Source organism: Eutrigla gurnardus (assembly GCF_963514095.1).
Source record: "Eutrigla gurnardus genome assembly, chromosome: 14".
Taxonomy (NCBI): domain Eukaryota; kingdom Metazoa; phylum Chordata; class Actinopteri; order Perciformes; family Triglidae; genus Eutrigla; species Eutrigla gurnardus.
The window spans coordinates 18,712,565-18,732,694 of NC_139937.1; the positions used below are offsets into that span (position 1 = coordinate 18,712,565).

At 42.4% G+C, this 20,130-nt stretch overlaps 3 protein-coding genes across 4 annotated transcripts; 1 reads left to right on the forward strand and 2 right to left on the reverse strand.

Annotated features, from left to right (window-relative positions):
• Positions 1–362: 362 nt before the first annotated feature.
• LOC311024626 (methyltransferase-like protein 27) lies at positions 363–3,788 on the reverse strand. Of its 2 annotated transcripts, XM_084027116.1 has the most exons (6): positions 3,635–3,788; positions 3,152–3,289; positions 2,450–2,578; positions 1,354–1,489; positions 1,169–1,261; positions 363–698 (listed from the first exon to the last, which is right to left on the reverse strand). In XM_084027116.1, exons 2-6 carry the CDS (start codon positions 3,266–3,268, stop codon positions 457–459), a joined length of 717 nt encoding a protein of 238 aa, XP_083883242.1. In that variant the 5' UTR covers positions 3,269–3,289; positions 3,635–3,788; the 3' UTR covers positions 363–456. The 2 variants fall into 2 exon arrangements, with proteins under 2 accessions (XP_083883242.1, XP_083883243.1); XM_084027117.1 differs by lacking the exon at positions 1,169–1,261.
• A 1,635-nt stretch (positions 3,789–5,423) lies between these two features.
• LOC311024865 (methyltransferase-like protein 27) lies at positions 5,424–9,058 on the reverse strand (the record flags this gene model as incomplete). Its single annotated transcript, XM_084027440.1, has 5 exons — positions 5,424–6,587; positions 7,332–7,424; positions 7,517–7,652; positions 8,283–8,411; positions 8,948–9,058. 5 exons carry the CDS (start codon positions 9,056–9,058, stop codon positions 6,346–6,348), a joined length of 711 nt encoding a protein of 236 aa, XP_083883566.1. The 3' UTR covers positions 5,424–6,345.
• A 1,986-nt stretch (positions 9,059–11,044) lies between these two features.
• syt11b (synaptotagmin XIb) lies at positions 11,045–17,516 on the forward strand. The gene is made up of 4 exons (XM_084027115.1): positions 11,045–11,229; positions 14,805–15,745; positions 16,565–16,685; positions 16,943–17,516. The coding sequence occupies exons 1-4, from the start codon at positions 11,196–11,198 to the stop codon at positions 17,251–17,253; spliced, it is 1,407 nt and encodes a 468-aa protein (XP_083883241.1). The 5' UTR covers positions 11,045–11,195; the 3' UTR covers positions 17,254–17,516.
• Positions 17,517–20,130: the final 2,614 nt, after the last annotated feature.

A 20,130-nucleotide genomic window follows, 5' to 3' on the forward strand; every position in this document is an offset into this window, starting at 1 on the left:
TGAAGACAACAGACTCTTCACTTGGTAAAATATTTGTTGGCGAATAGGTATAATAATATATAATATAGCTTTTTTTGCTTAGCTACTACCAAAGGAAAAACCCACGGTTATAAGCAGCCATCCCAATGACTGATGTCCTAAATCTTGTAGGTAGTACAATCTACACTAGGACCACCACTAAATGCTTCTCCTTGGGGATCCCACACCCTAAATAAGAGGTCATCCTGGAGGAAATACCCCTGCCTTACTTACAACTGAGATGCAGAAAAACTAAACTTTAAAACATAAAGCAATTTACTTTAAGGAACATTATAACAAAAATGACATGTTTATTATTGGTTGTGACATGTTTTTTATTGCCATAAGCTACATGTGTTACATGTATAACGCTAATTTTTTAATTCAATTGAAAGATTTCTTTTATTTTCGGTTGCCATCACTTCTGTCATGTAAGCATTAATGGATGGATTTCTTGTACAGATAAACATTCCCACTGAGGTATCGTTCATCCTGCTGTAGTTCCTGGACTCTCTCAATGTTCAGATGTGGGTCTTCCATGTATCTGCTTGTTCTTTTTAGTCCTACTAGACTCCACAGTCCCTCCTCCTCCATCAGCTGCAGCTCTCTCTCAAGATCCTCCTTATATTTGGTTCCTGCTGTTCCTGTGTGGTCGCCTCGAGACATGCAGACAAAACCACCTGAAGAAAACACACAATGTACAGTTAGTTATAGGCCTTGCCTCACAGCAAGAGGGGCCCACGTTTGAATCCAGGTTCTTTCTCGTAGGTTTGTATGTTCTCCCCGTTAACAGTGGGTCTATCGATGTACTCCAGCTTCCTCCCAAAAACATGCAGGATGGAGATTGTCCGTAATATGAGTGTGAATGGTCATCAGTCTCTATCTTCCCAGAACCCTTAACAGGATAAATGGTAAATGGACCTGCATTAATATAGTGCTTTTCTGGTATTTTTGATCACTCAAGGAACTTTACACTACATGTCTACATTCACCCATTCACACACACATCAATACACCGATGTTGCCAAAGGACACTTTGACATAAGGACTGGAGGAGCCGGGAATGGAACCACCGATCTTCACAGTTGTTTCTCATCTGCATTACAGTATGACTAACAATGGTCCCTAAGTGTGTTTGTCAGTTGGATACCTGGTTTGGCAGCATGCCAGAGCTCCCTGACAACACTGACGGGTACAAAACCAACATCCAGAGCACCAGCGAGGATCACAACATCAAACGTACCTGAAATCAGGAGAAGAGGAGTCAGGTTCAGTTTCCAGAAATCAAAGATGAGTGAGTGAAACAGAGTGTGTGGTAGTGTGAGCGTACTGTACCAGTCTGTGCAGGCAATGGGTCTGTTCCCAGTAAGGCCAGTTTGAGGTCCTGATAGAGGCCGGTTTTGGCTGCTTGTTCCAGCATGCCTTTACTTCCGTCCACTCCCACAAAGTGCTTGAAGCCCAGTTCAGTCATCTATAAACGCCAGAAGAAGAAGATGACCAACATTCTGTTCATCTGTCCGGGGTCTGCCAGACATCTGTTGCCCATGCCTTGTTGGAGTCCACCTAAATCCTGCTCCCCGTGTCCTGAGACTTGACAGTTGCTTGAAGCCATTTCTGGTTCCACATCTCCATGTGTTCCAAGTCTGCCCTCGTTGCCAGCCTCCAGAAGGTTTCCAGCTTTGTCGCAGGCCTCCAGAGGGGTCCATCCTTAATGTCTGCCAACAGAGGTTCTGTCCTTGTTGTCCGCCTCCCACACCATTGTGGAGTTACTCGTTTTTCACCATTCTCCAGAGGGGCTTCACCTCCAGGGTCATCATCCAGGCTTCCCACTAGAGGAATTCTGCCTTACCCCCAGGACATATTTGAGGGTTCCTGCTCCAACCTGTCCAACCTCACATTCTTCTGCGTCTTGTGATTCGTTTCTTCTGTATGTAACATGTGTCTTAGCCTGTATCAGTGTCGGGTCTATGTTCCTGCCATGTGTGCTGGTGTCTACATTGGATCCTTGTGTATATATTATTTTTATGTACAGTCCCTTTGGTGTTTTTCATTATTATTTCTCAGCCGGCTCCCTCAGTTTTATTTTAAAATCACCCTTCCTGTTTTCTGCATTGGGGACCCTCTTTGAACTCCACAAGCATGGCAGATTCTGCTCTGTCAGACTTATAATATCCATTTCATGCAGACATACAGGCTGTGGTTCCTCTTAAACTTAGATTCTATAAGTACAATCTGCCTTCAGACGCTTCTTCAAGATAAAAAAGGCCACGGGGTTGATTATCCTTTCGATCTTATGCTGTTATATCACCTGGAACATAGACCTTCTACTCGTTCTTGGTCTTGTTGTTTATCAGCCTGGGACTTTCAAAATAAAATATCACCAAAACCTGTTCTCATGTTGACTCTTCTGAGTTTAAAGCATCAGGCTTACCAGTTTAGCAACCCATCCAGACCCACAGGCGATGTCCAAAACCCAAACGTCTTCACAACTCCCAGAGAAGTTTTCACGAAAGAAGTCTACCGCCAGGTGTGGTGACTTGAAGCTCATCAGGGTGAGGTCCTGTTAAAAAAAAAAGTGAAATTAACAAGTGATTATTCATAACAGTTTCATTGTTATGTTAATAGATCATTTATCATCATGACAACAGATGAGCCTCTTGGCGAAAAATTGCTAACATTTACAGTGTTGTTTAGTAATAAGCCCTTCCTGACTCAAAGCCTCCATGGCCTTTTAACAGTGGGGTCTTGCCACTCATTAATTTAATGTAATACACACATGCAATTAGTCAGATTTATGGTATATTATAAGTGATATAATATGTCGATACATTTAGTATTTCCAGATGTCCTTCAGGCATTGGGCAGTTTAAACGATGTTCTCTCTTCAACTTCTTATTTGTGTAATATTATCTCAACATCCTCACATCGAGCTTTGAATGGTGAAAGGGTGGTGCTTTTGTACCTAGTTAATCTCTTATCTTGTAATAATCTGCTCCAGAGCAGGTTTCATGTGCATCATCAGTTACCATGGTAATCTACCTGGTAAGAAGTGAACAACCTGAAGTTACCTCCATAGTTCCTTCAAATCCTGCTTCATAGTACAGGACTGTGGAGGAAGAAGAGTTTGACTGACCTGTTCGTATGTCTCAGCCCAGCTGTCGTAGAAGTTAACCGTCTCCTGGGAGTCAAAGTCTTTGCAGGTTTTGAGGAGGGACCTTAAATCCTCCACAGTTCTTGTGCAGTCTGACATGATGAGGAGATGATTTCCAACCTGCCAGGAAACATGTATATTAGAATAATTATCATAATTAATCTCCAAATTGCATTGATAAAGTGCTTCTCTATTCTTCCAAACACACAAAGTGCTTCCCACAAAATGTCAGCATTCACACATTCACACACACATTCCTACTGATGACAGGCTGTCAATACATGATGCTCCCATACATGCAACTCTCAACAAACAACTTGGCTTTCATGCACAAGGCTTATAGATGACATTTCATAACAAAAGGAAGTAATAAGATGAATTTAATGGGTCCAAGAAATGTCCTCTAGACTAAGTATCACATTTGAAATACACGTTTCCATGAACAGTACGAGAAATTCTACTCACCTTTGTGTGAATGACCAAAAGCAGAGAAGTGAGAGCAGTGGAGGCAGGTATTTATGGTGAGATGTGAGCAGGTTTAACCCTCAGAACACACTAAGTTGACCCCCTTAGGATATACAGCCTACTGCAGAGAAATGCTTCTTGTGACATTACCGTCTCAAATAACACAAGAGGAGAGGTCGAGTGTCCTAGTTCATGTGTCTGGAACAAGTTTTAACTGTAGTTTAGTATTAGTACTTTTACTGCAGTAAAGGATCTCAGTACTTCATACTCCACTGACAGTGATACCAGAATGGTGTGTGTGTGTTTTCAGTATGATTATAACGATTTTATATCTTATAAACTAAGATATTAGTTTTAGTTTTATACTTTAGGTACATTTTCTTCATTATAGTGAACTTCTGAATGCAGGACTTTTAATTGTATTTATAAACTGTGGTGTTGTTACTTTAACTGCTGAAATTATAAATATGTTTATTGCATCACAGATAAGATGCGTGAAAAACAAAAAAACATTTATATACTGTTTTTTTTTTTTTAAACATCAGGCTCTTGGTGGGACCTCAGGGTTATTTGGGCCTATCAAACAATTCATGGATGCAGATTGAATTGTTTCTGAACATTCGGATTGGAGCGTCTGTGTGGACACAGAGACGCACCTCCACAGGGGGTCTTTCCCCCTCCCCCATCTGCCTGCAGGCCTGTGTCATTGAAAGTGTTTGGTCAACTGCAGTGGAAGTTGACTTTCTAAGCAGACCAAGTTGGAATCTCTTTTCTACCGAGATGTCAACCTGACCACAGGTCTCGTCTTTCTTTCTACTGGGACCTCAACCTGTACAGAGGTCCACGCTTTCTCCTGCGACCTCGACCCTAACAGAGGTCTCCTCTTTCTCCTGGGACTCCGCCCGGACAAGTGGCTTCCCCACCTCCCTCTTGCTCCTGGGATTTGGATCACAGGTCTCAAGTCCCCAAGCAGGGCCCTCAAAACAGCCAACAAGCTGGCTGTTGGAGCCTGCTTCTGCAACAAAGACAAGAATTCCTAGTCGGGACGCATCTCACTAGAAATTCCTCCATCCACAACTTCAAGGACAGCAACCTTTCTTTACAGGAACCTGACAACAGCATCCTTTCTTCAGAGGAACTGCCGACCCTTCTTCAAGGACTGGTAACAATCTGGGCATAGCTTAGGACAGAAAATTAATGTGATGATTAATGTGATGACATTAATGTTTCCAAGTGATTTTCTATTTGATGTTTTGTTTAGTTAAGTATGTAACCTCAGTTCAGTTGCCAGTGTGTTTGTCAGTTGGATACCTGGTTTGGCAGCATGCCAGAGCTCCCTGACAACACTGACGGGTACAAAACCAACATCCAGAGCACCAGCGATGATCACAACATCAAACGTACCTGAAATCAGGAGAAGAGGAGCCAGCTACAGTTTCCAGAAATCAAAGATGAGTGAGTGAAACAGAGTGTGTGGTAGTGTGAGCGTACTGTACCAGTCTGTGCAGGCAATGGGTCTGTTCCCAGTAAGGCCAGTTTGAGGTCCTGATAGAGGCCGGTTTTGGCTGCTTGTTCCAGCATGCCTTTACTTCCGTCCACTCCCACAAAGTGCTTGAAGCCCAGTTCAGTCATCTATAAACGCCAGAAGAAGAAGGTGACCAACATTCTGTTCATCTGTCCGGGGTCTGCCAGACATCTGTTGCCCATGCCTTGTTGGAGTCCACCTAAATAATTCACAAATCCTTCAACTGTTTGTACTCATATGTTCATAGTTATGAATTATTGGCATTTGAGTACAAACCCCTTTCATTGAGACTGTGTACAGGTTCGTTTATCTCTTCTCTGATTTTAGGGTGGTGCCCCGTTGATTATTAATTATATTAATAATCTTATTAATATCAATAATTCTATTGATATTAATAACTATCTACTAATGAACGATTCTGCTCCTAATTCCCCAACACTCTATTTTTCACTTCACTATCAGACATTGAGCTACAGAACCTTTTCAAGTCTCTCGTGACGATATTTAAGAAGATCCTGATAATAGAAATTCACTATGATGAACTTAGCTGTTGACACGACACAAGAGAGAAGATTGGGACGGCCTCTCGGCCTCAGGGCATCAACGCCTCTCGGCCCATTTACTGTTTGTTGCTTGTTTCCTGAATCTGGAATAGGAGGTCCATCTGGGGTGCAGCAAGCAGAGGAGCTGAAGACAACAGACTCTTCACTTGGTAAAATATTTGTTGGCGAATAGGAGACCAAACATAATTAACATAACAGCTTTTTTCGCTTCGCCACTACCAAAGGAACATTGGCACAGAACCCACGATTATAAGCAGCCATCCTAATGACTGATGTCCTAAATCTTGTAGGTAATACAATCTACACTAGGACCATCACTAAATGCTTTTCCTTGGGGATCCCACACCCTAAATAAGAGGTCATCCTGGAGGAAATACCCCTGCCTAACTTACAACTGAGATGCAGGCAAAACCAGGTCATTGTCCTTCAGAGACCGGTCAACTTTCTGTTCTTTCCCCCAAAAAACTCAACTTTAAAACATAAAGAAATTTACTTTAAGGAGCATTATAACAAAAATGACAGGTTTATTATTGGTTGTGACATGTTTATTATTGCCATAAGCATGTGTTACATGTATAACGCTCATTTTTAATTCAATTGAAATCACTTCTGTCATGTAAGCATTAATGGGTGGATTTCTTGTACAGATAAACATTCCCACTGAGGTATCGTTCATCCTGCTGTAGGTCCTGGACTCTCTCAATGTTCAGATGTGGGTCTTCCATGTATCTGCTTGTTCTTTTTAGTCCTACTAGACTCCACAGTCCCTCCTCCTCCATCAGCTGCAGCTCTCTCTCAAGATCCTCCTTATATTTGGTTCCTGCTGTTCCTGTGTGGTCGCCTCGAGACATGCAGACAAAACCACCTGCAGAAAACACACAATGTATAGTTAGTTATAGGCCTTGCGTCACAGCAAGAGGGGCCCAGGTTTGAATCCAGGTTCTTTCGCTCTACCTGAGCTACAGTGATTGATATAGTTAGTTAGAGGTAGCTGGTTATATGAACAGCATTAAATATTCACACACAGCCAATGCAAAGACAATTCTGGTGTCAGAGTTCTGCCCGATGCACGTCCTGTTGGGGGTCCACTCAATGCCTGCTCCCTGTGTCCCGTCGGGGGGGGGGTCTATGTGTTTTTAGGCAGCTCCTGTTCCCCCCCTGGGCAGCCCTTCCAGGTCTCATGTCTCCAGGGGTTCCAGAGGGGTTCCACCTCTTCCTGGGAATTAACTGTGGCTGCTTCAGGTTATATGGCTGAATTTCCTGCCCGGTCTGAATGCCATACCGGTATATTTCGGTATTGTCCTTTGTACTTTGCATTGATTCAGCATGCTCCCTCAGTTTTGTTGCTTGTATAGTTGAACTTTAGTGCCCGAAAAATCATTGACATACTACAGGAAAGACTAGTGATACTACATGAACACAACAATATAACAGTAATTTCACTAAGACGATAGTCAATGGTATTCAAATTGTAACTTTCTAAAGTATATTCCAAAAAACAAACCATTACTACATTAACACTGACAAACGAGAAATGTCACAGTTGTTTTCTCATCTGCATTACAGTATGACTAACAATGGTCCCTAAGTGTGTTTGTTAGTTGGATACCTGGTTTGGCAGCATGCCAGAGCTCCCTGACAACACTGACGGGTACAAAACCAGCATCCAGACCACCAGCGATGATCACAACATCAAACGTACCTGAAATCAGGAGAAGAGGAGTCAGGTTCAGTTTCCAGAAATCAAAGATGAGTGAGTGAAACAGAGTGTGTGGTAGTGTGAGCGTACTGTACCAGTCTGTGCAGGCAATGGGTCTGTTCCCAGTAAGGCCAGTTTGAGGTCCTGATAGAGGCCGGTTTTGGCTGCTTGTTCCAGCATGCCTTTACTTCCGTCCACTCCCACAAAGTGCTTGAAGCCCAGTTCAACCATCTATAAACACCAGAAGAAGAAGATGACCAACATTAACAAGGAAACCGCTAAAGTAGGAGATTTGTGTCCGGGGTCTGCCAGACATCTGTTGCCCATGCCTTGTTGGAGTCCACCTAAATCCTGCTCCCCGTGTACTGAGACTTGACAGTTGCTGGAAGCCATTCCTGGTTCCACATCTACATGTGTTCCAAGTCTGCCCTCGTTGCCAGAATCCAGAAGGGTTCCAGCTTTGTTGCAGGCTTCCAGAGGGGTCCATCCTCATCGTCCACCACCAGGGGTTCTGTCCTTTTTTTGCCATTCTCCAAGGAGTTCGCCCTTCGTCACTAGGCCCCCTCCAGAGGGGCTCCACCTGCCGGGTGGTCATCCAGGCCTCCCCCTCCCTGTGTTCTGCATTTGGGTGCCCCTTTGAACTCCACAAACATGGCAGAATCTGCTCTATCGGATTTATAATATCCATTTTACGTAGAAATACACTCTTCTCCGTGCTTTCTCTCATACTTGGATTATAATCCAATAAATACAAATCTGCATTCAGTGTTGTATAGGTTTCCCTCTCTACTTGGTTGTTTATCAGTCTGGGAATTTCAAAATAAAATGTTGACTCTTCTGAGTTTAAAGCAACATGCTTACCAATTTAACAACCCATCCAGACCCACAGGCGACGTCCAAAACCCGAACGTCTTCACAACTCCCAGAGAAGTTTTCACTCAGGAAGTCTACTGCCAGGTGTGGTGAATTGTAGCTCATCAGGGCGTGATCCTGTTTAAAAAAGAGAAATTAACAAGTTGTCAGTTTTTACTCTGTGGCAGTATCAGTACTGTTAATTTTATGAAATATCAGTATACTTTTTCCACCACTGCTTAATATTGCATTATGTTTACATGTTTTAAGTTTTATTGTTATGTTAATAGATCATTTATCATCATGACTATAAACGAGCCTCTTGGCTTAAACTTCCTAGTCCTTCTAGTCACTGCCCTCCAGATGGGTTCTGCCCTCCGGCCCTGCTTTCTTATCTATTGTGTCTACATCGCCTTCTGAGAAAGTAAAGCAAAGTGCTGGAACGGCACAGTCTATGTCAACAACAATGTCGGCCAAAAACCAGAAGGTTGTCTTTTTCTCTTTTTGCTATTTCAAATAAAATCATGTCTGAGAATTTCCACGTCTAGAAATCAACTATCTTAATTCCACATATTGGTGTGTTGAGAAGCTGCAGAGATTGAACAACAATAATTGATTATGGGCACTTTAAGTCCCCATCAGACCTGAACAGAGACCAGGTTGTTTTAACTTACCGTTTCATAGTTTTCTGCCCAGCTGTCATAGAACTGAACTCTTGCTTTAGAACTTTTACAGGACTGAAAAGCGATCCTCGCATCATCCTCAGTTCTGCAGGAGTCAGACATGGTGAGGAGACAAAGCTGCCAGGAGACAAACCAGACATGAGGTTTATTATAGTGATTACATGACGATTAAACAGTGCCAGCAGTCAATATGAAGTCAAATAAGGTGTGATATCAGATCAGATGAAATTAACCTTAAAATAAACCAGAGGAGTAAGACATCATAATAAAAATCATCATTTGAATTAAATAAATAGTAAATCTGATGAAGTGATTCATGTCACTTACTATGTGTCTCAGTAAATACAATATAAATATAATTAATTTCAATGTTTCCTAAATCTGGCGCCCTCTAGTGGTCAAACTAAAACTGACACCTCAAAACTCAACCTGTCCTTCCCATCCTGTGATATTTCCTGCTTCTCCTCCATTACACCTCAGAAAGAAATATTGTATATTCAACACATCATTTATCTTTACTTTTAAGTCAAGGTAAAATCACGTATCTCCAGATGTGTTGATGTTGAATGTTTGTGATCAACAGGATCAAGTGACAAAATTCGTCTACTTCTTCAGCTAAACTCTTTATCATTCTTGGATTAGCTAGAAAATTAAAAACTTTTACGGTCACAACTTTAAATACATGTATATATTTTTTACTACAAATACATGTAGACTACTTACATACTTTAAGTTCAGCAGGACCTTTACTTGCTTTGGAGTATTTCCAGAGTGGTATTAGTACCTTTTCAGTAGTAAAGGATCAGTTGTCCAACTCTGGAAGCGTAAAGTGTTGAAGGAAAAATCCTGCATCTTGAGCTTTGACCCTCTTGCTGTGCAAGGGATTATGGGTCAGGCTTGCTGCTTGTCTCACTTATGATGACGTTGACTTTCACATTTAAGATAAGGCTTTTATAGTTTATGACATACTTGGAACACTTTGTTAAAGATTAAACCAGTGGCTCTCAACCTCTTTGGCCTCTTACAATAAAGCAGTCTAATTGGGGCCCTTTGTCACATTTCTGATGTCTGTAAGTTTGAAAAGGTCAGATCATAAACCGCTACGTCCCCAATTTGCAGCCGACCTGTGTTGCAAATCACTTTTTCAGGTCCAAAATGTCTCCAATCTAATATTTGCCAAAAAAGCAAAAATATGAAGTCCTAAATATATATATAAAAAAAGTAGGTATAATAATAATAATAAAAAATAACACACTAATGCTGGACTTTGGACAAGTGTACTGGTTGGTTAGAGGGCGGTGATTTTGTACGAGTTGATCTAACCTCCAGAGCAGGTAAAGTGTGCAGCATTAGTTGCTATGGCGATCTACCCTGAGTTAAACCTGTAGTCACCTTGCTAACCCCAAATCCTGCTTCATAGTCCAGGAGTTAGGTACGTCCAGGTGGGCTTGTACGTTAATTATTTTCATGAAAATAAACGTCTGTGCGGATTTTATAACTGCTGCAATATATTCTATAAGATCATCATGTCCGCTGTGGGAACCATGTATCTCCTGTTTTCAGCTTTGTGACGATACGTTTTTCCAATTGATGATGTTTTAGAAAATAATTATTCATGAAATATTTATATGAGCCTTAAGGTAATATTTGACTAATATGCATATATGTTGTTTGAACTGACCAACCTGCAATTTACCCAAGTTAATTGTAAAACTGACACCTCAATACTTGTTTGTATTTAAAATGTTGTTAATGGCGATGTTTCAATTCAGGTTTGCCTGAATTGAAACATCAAATGTAGTGCAGTAAAAAGTACATTATTGATCTCTGAGATGTAGAGGAGAAGGACGTATAATAAAATTGAAATACAAGTACAAGTACGTGAGCAAATGTAGTACTTCGTTACATTCCTCCATCGTTTTTTTTCCGGCGGAGTGAGTCATCTGTTCAATACACCATCTCTGTTCAGTCTCATCGCGAGCTCCTCCGCGCAGCCTCCCTGCATCCGAGCGCGAGCATCACTGCGCACCGAGCAGAGTACCCACAGAGACGCTCCGTCTGCGGACATATGAAGTCTTCGTCCCCCGGATCGGCGGCTTGTTTTCGGTGATTTTTTCTCTCCCCGTCGCTTCTCTATGGATGTGAAATAAAAGCGGGTCGGTAGTCGGTCGGTGTCCTCTCCATCTTTCTGCTCTTCTCCCCGCTCCGTCAGGACCGCATCCTGCCACAAATCCACAAAATGGCGGACATCATCGAGCTGGGACCCGCCTATGGTGAGAGCCGGGCCCTTTCTGCTTCACCTCTCTGGTGTTTACCGTCGAAATAACTCGTTTAAAAAAGCCCATGTCGTGTTCCATCAGGATTGTATATGATTGTATCATCAACATGACAGGTGTATTATCTCAAATGTCCTGTGTCATCTTCACTGGTTCGCTCCACACCCAGTTAATGAAGCGTTATCATGCCAACACCCATTATCTTATTTTAATGCCATGCTATAAATGACATGTTCTGCATCTAACTGTCAGTCATCGTTGTGGTTGACTCGACGAAATCAGTTAAAATGTTATTATTTTACAGCAGACACGTTGGACAACATAAAAACATCAACAATTTCGTCATTTAATCATCAACACAGGGAAACAAACAAAGACAAAACATGGCGTGTAGTGTTTAAAGTGGATCTTTGTCACAGACACAACGTTGTAAGGAATTTTAAAAAACGAATAAAAAATAACATCATCCCGACATCCTCTCTCGCGGGCCTCGTTAGGGTGCGTGCGCGTGCCAGTCGGGGTGGGTATCGGGAATGACGTCATGTCTGTATGTTTTGTGGGGACACAGGAACCCAAGATACCGTCTATTACTGTCAAGGGTTAGAGTTTTACATTAAAAATACTAATACCTCTATATGGAAATACTCTGTTGCATCAAAATAGTAATACGACACCTTCAAAATATACTCTGTATTTACTGTTACAGCAAAAGTACGAATATCATTCAGTAAAAATACTCTTTTAAATGTTGCATTATTATTATTATTATTATTATTATTATTATTATTATTATTATTATTATTATTATGTGTCTTTCCAATCAATCATTGTGTTTTTATACTTGTTTTTTCTGCCTGTTAGGCTTCGGCTCTCTAATGGAGCATCAGCTAAAGATACACTTCTATGTGAATAGTTGCAGTCGGTATTTATGAACAATATTTTTCATGTAATATGAATGTCAGCTCTGATCTAAGGTCAGAGTTCAGTCAGAAATCACAACATAAACTGTTGACGCTGTGAGTACCTCTACATTTGAGGACTTGCCGATACCGAGTAGCAATAGGAGTACTTCATTTTACATTATAGTTCTAATAATAACTTCGAAAACATGTTGTGGTGGTGTTATGGTGGTGTTTAGGTGGTGGTATGGGGGTGTTTTAGTTGTGTTATGGTGATGTTAAGGTGGTGTTATGGTTGTGTTATGTTGGCGTTGTCATTCAAAGGAGGATAGTGCTGAGCTAAATCACCACTATGTCCTTATTACCAACGGTCAACAGTGTGACCAAGTTGTGATCACGTTGTGTGATTCTTTGTGGTGTAATATATAAAATATGTATAATATAGGAGAATGAGTGTTGGTTGACTAAGCATGCCGTTGGACAGAGCTGCTGATGGCAGTATAATGTGATTAGGTCATCCACTGCATGATAATGCACAGCAACATTCCAAAGTCAAGCAATGAGGTTTCTCGGCCAAAAAGAAAACACACTTTTCTGTAAAAAAAAATTTGTGTTTTAGTGCAGCTGGACCCCTCCGGCCAATAAAGAGAGAGTACTTTATGTGGCAGATCAGAAACTCTTCCCGTCACTGTGAGTCCTGTTGGTTTACCCTGAATGTCACTGGGCTCAGTGGACTGTTAAAGCCTCACAGACCAGTCTGTGTGTGTGTGTGTGTGTGTGTGTGTGTGTGTGTGTGTGTGTGTGTGTGCGTGTGTGCGTGTGTGTGTGTGTGTTGCTAGGGAACAAGCTCAGCTTCTTTCAGCTCTTTCCAAAACATGACATCATCTGGTGGCGTCTGAATGAATGCCCACAACAACAGGAAGGAGGATCGTTGTGATTAATGGCTTTTATGCAGTTAAATGAGTGACGTGTTAATAATTCAGGATTGACTGTCGTCACGAAGGCATCATGTTTAAAATATGGGATCATTAATGTTTAATTAACATGGATCATTGCATTATTTTTCATAAATGAATGAGTCTTCTTTTCTTGATGAACTGAACACATTTACACTATGACCTCTGTGACATATAACAATTAAATGGATACTTATTTAAAGGCTGTTTGAGGCCCAAAAGTAATGATTCGGCCCGAATATAACATTTCTTTCAGGAACTTACATTTGAAAAAGTGTTAAATTCGAGGACCAGACAATTATGTTTAAGCTAGCAATTTTCTTCAAGTCTGTTTATAGTGGGAAGATGCAAGATCTGTCAAAAAGACTATAATTGACCCATGACTAAGCCCCGCCCCCTGCGGCTACTCAGTCCATGCCATGGAGATAACTACACTCTCACTAACTGAATAAATATGATTTCAACTTTAGAAAAAATATGAAGTTATTTCAGAGAGAAGCAGACAGTCTATAATATGCATTAGTAACCTATGGAGGGCTGCGGGAATGAGCCCTAGTACCCCTATGTGGAGCAGATAAGCTCATATATGGAAGGTATTGCTCCAGTGTTTCTGTAAACCATGAAGTTTGTTTTCAGACGTGGAGGCATTGACCTCTGGGACTAGGCAGAGGGCGAACAAATATCAGGCTGTGCTTTTTTCTCTTCACCTTTTCACCTAAATGCGGTATAGAAGGTTACACTGACGTGATGCACTTCCTACATTCATTTTCAGTACTACATGTGTATGCTCTGTACAGAGACCCGGGCCTTTAGGAGGTTTGCTAGTTCACGTGTGGAGAGAATAAAAAACAAAAAAACCCTGTGTCCAGGCGGTATAGCGGTGTTGGACTCAACACAGCAGTGCACCTCCTAATAACGCAGTTATTGCTGCAGCCCCAATAGACACGCAGGTATAGTGGGTGTGTAGTATAGTGTATATATATATATATGTTTGTGTGGATGTGTCTATGTCACGCTAGTACAAATACGGGACCCGAGAGCACAACCACACAGAAGCTGGAAGACTTTCAGAAAACCCTGATTTAAACGGTTGGTACACGAGTGATCAGTCAGCGGCGCAAACGGTTCTAAAAGGTGGTAAGGCTAAAGAGTAGTCGAAAAACAGAACACGGTCAAAAAACACGTATTCAAGTAAGCGCTGGATATCTATCATACGGGGAAACAAGACATATGGGGATGGGGAAAAGATGAATATAATTAATAATTAACAACAGCTGTTTTTATTATCAGGGTGCTCTTATTTCTAGGCCAATACAGTAAGGTGTGTGTGTGTGTGTGTGTGTGTGTGGACGCATCAGTGTGTAAACAATACAAACAATACTTCTCTGTACACAATAAACAAAGACCTCTATAAATGCTTCTTCTTCCTCCTCCTTCCTCCTGCTCCTTCTTCTCTCAGCAGGATTCAGTCCTCTGATGTTTCTAATGAGACCTCAGGAGCCTCGATGTGATGATGACATCATTGTTTTAAAACTGTTGTAACCGTGTGTGGTGACATCACTGAGTAAAAAAAAAAGATTTCATCATCACCTTGACTCATAACTCTTCCAACCTCCACCAACCTCTCCTGTTTTTAATCCGTCACTCACCAAAGTCATAAATGAGCAGCTGTTTGGATACAACTGTTTTCAACGTGTCCTCTGTCTCTCTGTCTCAGCCATGTCTCCGGTCCTGGCGGGGTTCCTGGGAGCTGGTGTTCTGGTTTTGGTCGTGGTGGTTCTGCTTCTGCTCTGGTCTTTCTGTCAGCGGCGTTACCTGCGCATCTCTGGACGTTACAAGCTGCACGGCGACCGTTACTGCGACGCCGAAGATCCCCCCTACAAGTTCATCCACATGTTGAAAGGCATCAGTATTTACCCAGAATCCCTTAGCAGCAGCAAGAGGATTGTCCGAGGCATCCGGCGCGTTGACCGCTCCGACCGCAGCGGAGAGCGTTGCTGCCCCAACACCACTGGCACAGGGAGGGGCATGGTCCTGGTGGACGCTGAGAACAACATCCTGGACGTCCCAGGGCAGCTGCAGATGAGTCACCTGGTCCCTCCCGCCGGGCCGGTCCCTACCCACAGCTTGGCCCGGGTGGAGCGGGCGCTGCCGGTCCGTGCCGACTACTGCTGCCTGGACAGCAGCTCGGCCAGCAGCAGCCAGACCAGCAGCAAAACGGCTTCTCCCTTCACACCCGCCTCCTCGGAGCCGGAGCCCGACCCCAGTCTGGGTGCCATCAGCCTCACTGTTGACTACAACTTTCCCAAGAAGGCCCTGGTGGTGACTATCGTCGGGGCCCGGGGTCTCCCCGCCATGGACGAGCAGGCAGGCAGCTCAGACCCGTATGTGAAGATGACCATCCTGCCGGAGAAGAAGCACCGCGTCAAGACCCGTGTGCTGAGGAAGACCCTGGACCCGCTGTTCGACGAAACCTTCACCTTCTACGGCGTGGCCTACAGCTCGCTGCCCGAGCTCACCCTGCACTTCCTCGTCCTCAGTTTTGACCGCTTCGCCCGCGATGATGTCATTGGGGAGGCTGTGGTGCCACTAAAGGGCGTGGATCCGAGCACGGGCCGAGTCCACCTGAGCCAGCAGGTCACCAAGAGGAACATGCAGGTGAGTGACGCCCGTCAGCAGACTCTTTAAAAGTCAGTTTAAAAACCTTTAATCCAGTTAATAGTTTTTAGTTAATTCACAAAAACATCTGACTAGTGAATAAATATTTATTTACTGCAAGAATGATGTTCAACAGCTGCAGCCAACAGTTATTATTATTACCTGTTCTTCAACATAATTATTAGATGTTTTTCAGTTAATTGTTTATTGTCAAAACTAAATAATAATAATGAATCCTTTTTTTTAGATTTGATCAGAAAAATTACCCAAAAATTTGAATCAAAATTGTTTGTCTGCCGTCCTGTCCTTATCAACATGTTTGTGTGAATAAGAGACACCGTCTCAGTGGAATGTGCTCATCAGTAGTTTGTGGCAGCGGTGACATCATCTGTGTGACATCAGAGGGTTTAAATTGTTCATGTTTCTACATTCAAAGCTTCTATTGAGGTTTTCAAATGAAGATGTCTGTTATAGTGTTGTTGATTGATTCAGGTCCAAATCTTGACATTTTAGTGCAAAGTATTTTAATTCTACATATTGTGTTATAAATAGCAATCATAGTAAATATACTGATTACTGGTTAAAACCTGACTATAGCAATTTTATATTGGGCTGATCTGGAGTCAGGTTGCCCCCGCCACCTCCTTTAAAACTTAAATCATCCATCAGAGATGGAAGGACACTATGTGTATAAACTAGATGGTGTCTATAGTACAAACAGCAAGGTCGCTGCTGTATTTGTGTCGACACGTGTCAGTGGGAGGTGACGTTGGATGTGATACAGAGCAGCCTGAACACTGGATGTGATTGTATTTTCAGTGTGAGAGTCGTGGAGAGCTGCTGGCGTCTCTGTCCTACCAGCCGGTGTCTCATCGTCTCAGCGTGGTCGTCCTCAAGGCTCGACACCTCCCCAAGATGGACATTACGGGCATGTCAGCAAGTGAGTCCATCCCACTGAGGATTGTTGGAGTTTATGTAGTTTAAATATTTAAATATATACATGTTAATTGTTTATGTATGCAACATTCAAATGTTGATTTATAATTTCAATGTTAATGAATAAAGCTTAGAAGGAACTGATGCATCCCGAAAAAAATGCAGATAATTGGATAATGAGAGGAATTATTTGGTGCAGCCCTAACAGTGTCGTTCCGGTTGAAGCATTGATAAGGTTGGTTGACGTTATTTCCTCCTCAGACCCATATGTGAAGGTGAACGTCTTCTACGGACGTAAGCGCATCGCCAAGAAGAAGACCCACGTGAAGAAGTGCACACTGAACCCGGTCTTCAACGAGTCCTTCATCTACGACATCCCGCCCGAGCTGCTGCCCGAGATCTCCGTGGAGTTCCTGGTGGTCGACTTCGATCGGACCACCAAGAACGAGGTGCTGGGCCGCCTGCTGCTCGGCCTGCACAGCCCCGCCCCCTCCGGAGCCTCCCACTGGAGGGAGGTCTGTGAAAACCCCCGCCGGCAGATCTCCAAATGGCACAACCTAAGCGAGTACTGAGGGAGGACCACCAGCTGACACCAACGGCCGGCTGGGACTCCACCAGTGAACAAAACCACTGGGAAATAAGACTCAGTGTACACACACACACACACACACACACACACACTGCTGATCATAGTTAAACATTGACTCTGTTCACACCTGGCATTAACATACGTCTGTGCTGATCTGATCACTAGTGGGCAGCTCTCAGTATGTCAGTTCACACTGCGTCTCCACATGCGTCTCCAGGGACACTTATGATCGGATCTCACGTCCTCATACTGCAAATATACAGATAAACACGAAGAATACAAAAAAAAAGAGGCTGTAATGCACTTCCCGAGTCTCATCTGCCTGAAATTAGAAGAAGAAAAAATTGAAAAAACTAAAGACTGGGTCTACTTCTCAGCGTGTCCAAAGCAAACCAAGTCGTCCAACATGTTTGATGCACTCATAATAAATCACTCTGGGCTTATCCACATTTTCAAACACACAGATAAAATATAATGTATGTTCGAATATGCAGAGGACATACACTCACCTAAAGGATTATTAGGAACACCATACTAATACCGTGTTTGACCCCCTTTCACCTTTAGAACTGCCTTAATTCTTTGTAGCATTGATTCAACAAGGTGCTGGAAGCATTCTTTAGACGCGTTGGCCCATATTGATAGGATAGCGTCTTGCAGTTGATGGAGATCTGTGGGATCCAGGTTCCACCACATCCCAAAGATGTTCTATTGACTGTTGGGGGCCATTTTTAGTGCAGTGAACTCATTGTCATGTTCAAAAAAACCAATTTGAAATGATTTGTCATGTTTTTCAGTTTGGAGTTCAGGAGATTGTCTTGACCAGGACCACACCCCTAAATGCATTGAAGCAGCTGCCATGTGATTGGTTGATCAGATAGTTGCATTAAAGATAAATTTAACAGGTGTTCCTAATTATCCTTTAGGTGAGTGTAAATTGAGTACTCTGTCCTCCTGAACGTGGTCTGAGTGATCAAATCTCAGTGCGTCTAAGGTGCACTAGGCCTGCACGATAAATTGTTTCTGCGTCGACATTGCAATATGCGCAATAGTTACATCGCAGGACGTGTGATGTTGGCAAATGAAGTCGGATACGTCAATATACAACTCTTTAGCTGAAGGAGAACAGATGATTCTCATGTTCATGACTAATCCAGTATTAGTGATTAATGACCTACAGTCTAGGTTGGCCTGCCACAGTTTCATGATGAAATATGCTTACTCTGTGTGGGAGGGCCCTCTCCCCAGCAGATCATTGACTTGTAGACAGGATATATTAGGTGGTCTTGGAAAGGCCTGGGTTGAAGGTGGCTCGTGGATCTGACTGTGATCTTTACAGCAGCCGTCGCATTGACCTCGCCACTCCCTTAGTACTTTCTTCTCCCCTCTGTCCCTGCGGGGAGCAACGGGTCTACTCCGACCATAACCCTAACCCTGTCATCACCCGTCTAGAAACACGGAGCCTGTCTCCCTGCTTTGTGGGTGTTTCATATCTATACAACCAGTGAGTTTATGAATAATTTGCTAGAGAAACAAAATTGTTTTAGATTTAGACCCCTAATTTAGCATCAAATTGATGCATTTAAATGAAAAATGTACAAAAGTTAGGGTGAAAATTCCTGTTTCTTCCTATTGCAATAATATATATATAAAAAAATCTAATGCAATGTCCAATATCATGCAGCCCTAATTCACACTACATGTCCACTTTTTATTTAATCACCAAGACGTATGTTATAATACCAGGTGTGGACAGGACTTGTTTCTCTACCACCATGACATCCGCAAGTCTCAGAAGAATCCTGCAGTTCTTTTAAACAAAAGAAGACAAGCTGTTTTTAAAAGAGAAACCATGAATCCATCTCTCAGACTGTCCTCATGTCTCCTGGCTGTCCATGTGTGTAGACGGGGGGAAGGAATGCTCTAATATGATTTTAAAAAAAGAAGAAAAAAAAGATTCCCCTCTTGCTGTTGTTGTCATGCAGTTCATCGCATGTCTGTCCGAAGAGAAAAACAAAAAAAAAGTCCAAATGAAGAACTGCTGACTGATCGACAGGAAGATACTCACTAACACTGCATATAACTAATATACCCAAGTATAAGTACTCCTCGGTAGGACCAAATAAGAATCTGCTCTCCCGTCTCGCTCCAGATACTCGACTACATGATGAAATATTTGACTTGTTTTAGGGATAACAGTTGTTTTAGTCGGCAGCATGCTCCCCGCCTCAGAAAGAAGATTCGCTCATCGGTCCCGCAGACTGAACCTTTATCCCGGAGGATTCATCTTCACATGAATTTACAAATTAACATCTCCTGACTGAAGACCCCTGGAGATGCTGATCAATCAGCTTCCAAAACGGTCTGAGAGACAATGTAAAAATACTTGTTTGTAACATGAATGGTATTTAATTTCCAACATTCTCTGCAGGAAGCAGCTCTGGTGGCTGATTCAGATCTCTTGACTTGATCATCTCATTATCATTAGGACTCATTCTCACAGCGGCTGTTGTCCATCACAAGGTTCATCTCTAGGGAAGGTGATGATGAAACCTTGATTTTAAGTCATTACTTTGTGAAAATAACTCAATGTATGCCATGCTAATTAAAAACAATGTGTAGCCTAGTGTGGGCTACCTCAAGGTAATGAGACAATGAAGTCTTGACTATACAGTGGTGGGAATATTTAAGGTGTAATCTTCCCATGGGGAAATAACAGGAATATAATGTAAATAACTTTGCTGAGGCTGTTTTCACCATGTCATATACTGATAGAAGCAAACCTGTAACCATCATAAAGAGACATTACTCTTAACACTTTCAATACATAATAATAAACAATAATAATGATGATGTCCAC

Bases quoted from the DNA above. Each gene is read 5' to 3' on its own strand.
- syt11b (XM_084027115.1), top strand. From the start codon at position 11,196: ATGGCGGACATCATCGAGCTGGGACCCGCCTATG. The intron at 11,230-14,804 runs GTGAGAGCCGGG...TCTCTGTCTCAG, and splicing joins CGAGCTGGGACCCGCCTATG to CCATGTCTCCGGTCCTGGCG. The intron at 15,746-16,564 runs GTGAGTGACGCC...TTGTATTTTCAG, and splicing joins TCACCAAGAGGAACATGCAG to TGTGAGAGTCGTGGAGAGCT.
- LOC311024626 (XM_084027116.1), bottom strand. From the start codon at position 3,268: ATGTCAGACTGCACAAGAACTGTGGAGGATTTAAGGTCCCTCCTCAAA. The intron at 1,262-1,353 runs GTACAGTACGCT...TCCTGATTTCAG, and splicing joins CCCATTGCCTGCACAGACTG to GTACGTTTGATGTTGTGATC. The intron at 699-1,168 runs GTATCCAACTGA...TGTTTTCTTCAG, and splicing joins CTGGCATGCTGCCAAACCAG to GTGGTTTTGTCTGCATGTCT.